This window comes from Falco punctatus, assembly GCF_963210335.1.
Source record: "Falco punctatus genome assembly, chromosome: 6".
Lineage (NCBI taxonomy): Eukaryota > Metazoa > Chordata > Aves > Falconiformes > Falconidae > Falco > Falco punctatus.
The window spans coordinates 14,894,816-14,903,172 of NC_137585.1; the positions used below are offsets into that span (position 1 = coordinate 14,894,816).

Below are 8,357 nucleotides of genomic sequence, written 5' to 3' on the forward strand. Positions count from 1 at the left end.
TGCTACTTGGGCTTAAACAAGTTAGACCTGAAAGATGTCTCATTCTCTACAGGGGACAAAAGCAAAAAAGTGCAATTTCAGCCTTTGCTCCACAATGTTTAGCTTTCACATCAAAAATGTTGTTTCATATTAACCTACTTCATTCCACAGCCTAACGTCACCGAACACTTCCAGATGAAAGCTGATAACTTCTTGTACCCTCTCTCTGGAAAACGAGCTCCTCCCCTTATCTTTCTGCACTGGTTTTACTCCTCTAGCCACCCACCTACACTTTTTCAAAAGTCCCTGGCTCAGATTCTGCCCTGGTGCGGGGAAAAGGTCTGGCAGACATCTCTCGCCCGTGGGTAGGAGCCTCCTGCCCCTGGGTCAGGCGCTTGTTATCATGCAGACCTTCCCCAGGCAGCCTGAGGACTGTAAACTGCGCTGGCCGCCAAGCCGCTCCTGGAAGTACAGCACAGCGATGCCAGCCGTGAATAAAGAGGGTGCGTACAGCACGCTGTGCACAATGAGATTTACACACATTCACGTACAAGCTATCCGCGTTTTATTTGTCTGGTTTTCACTGAAACAGAAATGAATCATACATCACTTTCGATACCAAACTTTTCAAAAGTTACAGTAAGACACAGGAAAGGGCAAGTGGGAAAGAGGATCGTTCTACTTTTTAATTAAGAATTTGGATGGCACAGCACTTCCTAACTGCTTCTTGCAAATGAAAAGGGTTTTTTCTAACGATACAGCTCATTCCAATTTGCATATGAGATCTTTCAAATGCTGTAATTTCAGCATGACTCTTTAAAAGCTTTTGTTCTAACGATACTAAACATTACTATTTTATAAGTGAAAAGTGAAATATCATTTTACTTCACTGCAGCATGTCATTATCCCATTACAGCAAAGCAAGGCCCTCAATTCAACAGAAGTTTTTCCATTGGTTTCAATGGGAGTAGAAGCAGGGTCAAAACCCAGGGGACTTGCCACACCAGTGAAAACACTTGCTCACATATTTGTCGCTTCAATAGAATTTAACTAGAGAAAATGAGCCTAAACCTCAATTACACTATGTTAAATGGTAAGACAAACTGTGCCTCCTTCTACTCTTTACAACTCAAGGAAATACACGGTTGCAAAAAAGCCATTATGAAACCCCTGTGTTTTGCCTAGGCTGAGTAGTGGACAGTAAATACACCACAACTAACCCACTATGGGTCTCTGCCCATCCATAACAGCAAACTCTTCTTAGTTAAGAAGTACACAGCCAAGATTACACAGCTGAGTCTCAACATTAGCAGGTGAAGCTTATACCTTTAGCTGTAGAGACCCAGGTCCTCTTTCTCCTGGTACTGATCACCTTCACTGGTCATATGAAAATATATTACAACAGACACTAGCCAGTTAAAGATGAAATATTAAAAATATCCATTGTAATGTTTATCCTTTGGGACAGAGACCAGATCCATCAAGGAAATACAGATGACACCAACCCTAAATTCCAAGTCAACTCATTTTGATTTCACAAAGCTCCCATTTTGCATTAATTCCTCTGGATTCTACTCGTGTCCACCTTTTTATTTAGAAACCAACTTTCTGTAAGATGATTGCACCTGTACTGCACCTGGCTAATTCTGGAAAGGACTAAAATTTCAATTAAAGTCAAGTACGTGCCAGGTGTCTTTCTAAACAGGAGTGACTATAAGTGAATGTTCAGGAGATTTCCTGCCTCAGGAACCTTGTTCATTCCCCTCAGAAAGTAAAGATTCCCTATCCAAGATTCCTCTGTGAGTAATATTTTTAAAAATTTTGTCTAAAGAAAAATACTTCGCCATAGCACATTTTTTTTCAGCTCAGCTGAAAGCAAAGGGATAGCCTGCTTTTTTGACGTGATTAATTATTTACATTTCATCTGTGCTCCTCTTAAACTATGTCAAATAAGTTGAAATAAGGGTGAGTTAAAGCCGTTCCTGAAGCTAGCCTCTCCAATGTCAGTACAGTTCTAGGCTGACTCTCTATATTAGAACAATGCTCTAGTCTTAAAAGGAGCACTGAAAAAACAAAACTGCTTTCAGTGATGCAAAACTAATATTTTGATAATTCACAGAAAGCTTGAAGAAAATTTCAGGAAAGCAAAGAAACAGCAGAATAGTCAAACAGAAAAGGAATGTAATTTACATTTATTTGGTAAAGGGGAAACAGTGCTAGGTTTTTCTTTTTCATAAGATATATTCAGGTGCAGAATGGCTTGTGATATATTGTCAGGCTACCACAGCTAAAATTGAGTTCACATTTGCATTTGGCACCTTGAGCCATCATTTATTTTAGCAAGGTTGTTGCTCTACTAAATTATGGTTAAAGCAAACTTGTTATATTTTCTCAGATTCAACAAGAAACCATGTCCATATATTTTGACATAATTAACTCAGTTTTGTCTTTAAAAAAGACTTACAGTCCAATGTTCAAAGTGAGGAATATGCTAAATATTTATCTCCTTCCACATTCTGAAAAAAAAAAAAAGGTTGGAGAAAGACGCAAGAGGAAAACTGGTGCAGAATTTGGAAAACACAATTTCAATTCCTGCCTAAAGGATTTGAACCCATGGTCCTATCACTCAGGCAAGTTCCCCCTTCACTGAAGCAGGAAATACTTTTCATTAATATTAACCTTTATTTTGAAACTCCTCTCATAGCAATTGAGAGAAAAACATCACCCAAATGGTTAGGACATGCTTTGTAAAGTGCAAAGTCCACATTAAAATCTACTGTTGTGCTGCAAATAGGTCACAAAGCAGAGTCTTCAGGTTCCTTCTTGAAAAGTGCCCAAGTCTTAGGTCTCTCCAGCTGATTTGTTGTTTTCCCCAAAAGGGTACTCATGAAATAACATCAGAGATACTGCCTTTAGAAATACCTTGTGGAAACCAGAAAAATTAAAAAACTGAATTTTTTAACAGCAACAAAAAATGTCTTTAAACCCAGTTCTTTCCTGTGGCACTGCAATTTACAGACCACAGATCTGCTCCTAAAGGTATTAAAAGAGGTAGCAATACATCACTGAGATGGACTGAAAATTATTAGGACTTGTGACTTAGGCTTATTAGGTAATTTACCTCAGTTTCTATTTACATGTTACAAAAACTAAATTACAACCGTACCTTTCAAAGTCTGATCTACATAACACTTATCAGTTTCTAATGCACTGGTTCAAACGTAGAAAGGGGCATGAAACCAACTGGGTCTTGAAGAAAAATATGGACAGTCTCTACAAAGACCCAAGACAGGATACCAGATAAATAAGTTTTAAAATATAACTAGAAAAGCAATAAAAGGCTAACAGGGGAAATACTGATTTAAAACAACGATGGACTTTGATTCCATGAAAAAAATTTTCCTAACATGTAAAAGGATGTAATTCACAGTTAATGAAAACACAAGCACCAGAGAGAGTCCTACTAAAGAGCATGTATGCAAAAAAAAGGTACTGCAAAACGTTGTCAGCAAGCATATTACAGAAGCAAACTATACAAAATAAGAAGCTTGATGCATCATGTATGCTTATATGTCCCTTCCTTTTTGCCACAAAGAAAAAAAATCTTGAGTTTCTTTTTTAGGCAACAGATTGAAATTTCTTCTTCAAAAGAACCAGCACTGCAGCACTGTTCCATTTACATATGCTTAGAGTAGCCAGTTGCACATTGGTATTTGTGACCTAAATCACTCTGCAATTAATAAACAATTATTAAAGCTTACATCTTTTTAAAATGTCCTGTATTATTATTTAATTAATTGTATTTTCACACTGTATGAATACAACTCAAAAAATCTCATTTGCATGTAGTCAAAGCTATTGTTATGGAAAGTAGGTACAAATCATCTTAATTTGTGAGCAGCGAAAAGGAATTTTTGTAGTGGTTTTTTGTTTGTGTGTTTTGTTTTTTTTTTTAAATTAACTGTTGGAAACTAGATCACTGTAAGAGATAGATAAATTACTGCAAATATTTTCACCTAATCTTTTTCTCCAAACATTTCAGACAATACCTCTCACTGTCTTTCAATCACAGAATTAAAACTGCAGGAATAGCTTTCAGAATTGCTTTAAAACACCCATCCCAAACACTGAAATTATACTTTTTCTTACCCAAAGAGATTAAAACTATTAAAAACTGGGTACAAATAATATAAAAATTATTTATTTCAAAAGGGACTGGCCTCTTTCAGGATGAAAGGCAGATCTGAAGAGCTCATCTTTTCCTCACTTGAATCTAAATCCAGAAAACATACAAACCTGACTCCACACCAGTTAACACTGGGGATAGGGAGATCTCATTTTGTGGAGGTGAAGCGTGCCTTCAGATTATATTTCACCTTCCCGGTGCTCTGCATTCATACGCACACCTCTGCGTTCGCCTCTTACATTCATCCTAGCATCAGAGCTGCTTCAGAAGGTGCAGACTGCTGTCTGAAGCATGGCTCCTGGCTTGTGCTTCGCATTTAAATTGTCCAGTAGACTTGCAAAACCCCATCATCTATTTCTGACTGAAATGGCAGCTGAAGCCACACTTTTCTGAGCTTAAACAATGGCTAGGGAACCTTTTTCCCCTACAATAGACTGTGGTATTAAGGAGAAAACCATCAGAAATAATCCAACATTTCAGGCAAGATTCACCTTGTGAATGCCTCCATTTGCTCTGGTGAATTTCAGCTGGGAGTATACCTTACATTTGGACTTTATTCCAAGAAAACACTGATACAAAGCAAGTTCCAAGATGAAACAATGGAAGCTACAGGTAGGTCTAAAAATCACTGTGGCTTTCACCTGACCATACAGAAGTACATTCCCATTCTCTAACACAGGAATAAGACGTGAGACAAAGCCAGGCAGGACTGCTCAGGAAAGGGCAGGCTGGTTACCATTCTGTCTTCACCACATGTTCTCTGTTTCACCAGCAGTAAAAGTGTAAATTTTTAAAAGAAGCTGTTCCAGTATATTTCACCTTCTCATTCTAAAATTTTCCCCTTTTTTGAGTTCCTCCACCATTTTAACTCTTCAGAGTCAAATGACAGAGTCCTTCTGGGACTACAAAAGTTAGTTTTCATTTGCCTTGGTAGTAAGTAAACTTTATTTTTTTAAAATCAGCAGAGAATGTCTTATTGGTTAGTCAAGGGGAACTTACTAAGATTTCCAACTTGTCCCATTTCCCCCAGTCTGACCTGATGGAGAACAGGAGCTTTGCCTAAGTACAGAATCAGGAGTTTCAGCTCATCACCCAGCAGCCTTGCCCACAGCTGCAAAAATCACGATGTTCCTCCAAGGTAAATACAAGGAGCCTTTAGAATTAAAACCAGCTAAAGCAGACAAATAGCAAGTGCTTACAGCTTCTGGGACAGCTTTGAGTCAATGAAGAACAAGGAGCAACAACAAACATTTACTAAAAACTTCTGCATGATTAAATTTGAAGCAGTACATGCATGGCTCATCACAATTTGATGTTGAGTATACTAGCACGAGAAAAAAAAAGTCCTGAAGATCTCTTTTAAAGCATTATCATGTAGCACTGCTTAATACAGCAGATGGAAGAGGTTCTTCGGTATACAGTTATAGTGACTCTGGTGTATCCACTGCGTCTGTTAACACATCTATTTCACACTTTGTCAGTTTGATTTCAATGGTTTCATTAATAACTTCTATATCTTGGTGTTTCCCCACCCCATAACTGGTGATCAAGTGAGAAACATCCTAGTGGGTTAGCAGGTAGTAGCTTTTGAATCAGAAGAATGTGAATCTGTTATTTTCCTGTTTATGGATTTGAGTCATGTTGTGGGGTTAGTTTTAACGAAGGTAAAAGTAATTATTCCCCTATGTACAACTAGCTTCAAGAAGAGAAGGTACTATGGGCAGAATTCTCCTCCCGCTATAAGTCAGAAGTCAAATGACCACAGATTTCACTGTCCTATTAATCATACCTCACTAGAGGACAGGTTTTGTTAAAGTTGGTATTTATCTAGATGATATCCTGTTTATGGCTCAAATTCAGGAAGGTACCTATGTATAACCTGAGTTCATCACCTTCCCGAAAAATCATAATCTAGGCTCAATAAAGTATGATGTACAAGAAGTGTGCACAGTACAACACAATCTTAGACTTCATTAAGATGAGCAGTCTTAAATATTGTTGTTTCTTATTATATACATTTCCTTAGTTCAGGATTGTGACAATTAATGCTATTTTAACAAGCATATTGATGCCAAGAATAAGCCAAAAGAAAAAAAATATGCAAAGGATACTTTAAAGAGATGCTGCTATATTGTAAACATGCCTTTATGTCCTATACATTGCCAGAATGGTTTAAAAACAAATTACTGTAAATATTAAATGATCCAATATGCAAATATGCTATATACCCTTAGTTTCTCTCTATGCCACAACAGGAAGTGAGGTGATAAATGCAGTTAACATTTACATCAACAGTTTCCTTTCCGCTTTTTGTTTGTTTTTATACAGTAACCCATATCTCTTTGGTTGCACACCCCTTCCAGGGTAGACTAGAAAAATGATTACATGTGGCTGCACAACACTTCAGGTTATTCGGAAAACAGAACAGCTTATCACAAATAAAGTACAGACCTGTTAAATCCACAGTTAGGCCTTAGAATATACTATATATTGCTACAGTTGTATTTTAAAGCAAGATTAAGCTCAAATATTTGGCTCATAAGTCATCTGTAGAAAAGCATCGAGTTCACGTATATTCATTCAGCTGCTTTTCAGGATGAAGGATGAAAGCATCAACATGATTCCTATGCATCACCTTTAGGAGTACAGAAAGAAAACCATGGGAAGAGGTGTAGTAAGGTAAAGCCATAGTATCTCCCAAACATACCTGCTAACTGGATGATGCCATGTCTCGCAACATCATAGTAGGGGTGATTGATATTTAGCTCAGGATCCATAAGCGGTGGTGGCATAAATGTCTCTCCCTGTTCTGACTGTGTATCTTCTGCTTCATCCTTCTGCAGTTCTAAAGGAGCAAGCAAGAATGCTTAAGTGCTAATGAACAAAGAAAAACTTTTGTCCCTGACACATTTTTGATGGGTTCAACTTTAGCTCAGTTTGACAAAAACACAGGCCTTTATCACTATTTGTTGCAGTTTCAAATCAATTTCTTGTTCTTTACCCTTTCTCACGTGTGGGGAAAGCAACCTTTCAATACCTCAAAGCTACCTTCATGTCATCCTCCAGATTATTACCTACTTTGATGCTCACAAACGTCTCAACAGTGACTGGACAGCTGGCATGCTGTGACCTTGCTATTCAAGACTGCTGGTGTTATCTCATCATCTTCTACACTCCCACAACCTGCTTCTTGTATCCACCTACAGCTTCTTGCCTTTTATTTCAAGGTTGTCCAAATGAAGAAGTCAAACTTTCAGTATGCTACCATGTGCATTGGCAGCTATTCCTCATTAACACCCTGTGTGAACGCTCTCTGAGAGCACACTCATTACTTTGCATAAAGGTAGCAAATTGCAAACAAATCTCCATCTCACTGTGCGCAAAATCCACTGTTTCCTTGAAATTCTTTAATCTTCTTAACTTGCAATAGGCAAGGCAACCTTGAAGTCCATCCAGCATATACTCCAACTAGAGGCCAAGCAAAGGTGTTAAAAAGTCTGCTCAAAAGCCCAGTTAAATTAATGGGCATCCTTCCTCTACCTTCAGTAGATTCTGGACTAGATCCTAGAACTAAAATCTACTCTGCACTGAAATGAGCAACACAAGGTCAATCAATCTTGTTCGGGGGTTTTTTGGTTTTGTTTTGGTTGGAGTTTTTGACAAACAAACACACAAGTGTCTTGGTGGCTTAAGAGAAGAAAAGGCACACATAAAGAGAAAAATTAATGATCTGATAAGATGCACTGCCCCTGTACATCATCTATCTCTTTTTACCATGCCTGTTTTAATAAGGTAGAATTAACAGTTTTATCTATAACGTTATTAGTGCCACTTTAAAAAGTGCCTCAGGAACATTTTGTCTTCTGATTATCTGAATATTTCATATGCCTGGACCACCACACAAGACACACTAGGGGAGAAAGAATATATTAAGTATTGATTTAATCCAGATTTATGTGCCAGTACCTAGTAAGTATTAGAGAAAAACTCTTCCTAAATATTTTGGAATGCTTTCCGCTCACAGTTTCTCAGTATCTTTCTATTCTATGAACAGCCACATGAAAGCTTTATTGTCTCATTTTTATTTTTAGTGATTTGTAGCAAAATTGAATTTCACAAGGATGAAAAATGCCACTAGTGGCTGGGCTTCTCAAAGACAAAGAGGAGTCAGGAACAGGTGTACTACTTTTAC

At 37.7% G+C, this 8,357-nt stretch overlaps 1 protein-coding gene across 3 annotated transcripts in view; it reads right to left on the reverse strand.

The window, feature by feature from the left end:
- Positions 1-8,357, reverse strand: part of LOC308065162 (rho GTPase-activating protein 8-like) — a 128,543-nt gene that overhangs the window by 56,007 nt on the left and 64,179 nt on the right. For all 3 annotated transcript variants that reach the window (XM_080390805.1, XM_080390806.1, XM_080390804.1), the window contains one exon: positions 6,873-7,010. In XM_080390805.1, coding sequence (XP_080246931.1) covers positions 6,873-7,010 — 138 coding nt within the window. The remainder of the gene's footprint in view (positions 1-6,872; positions 7,011-8,357) is intronic.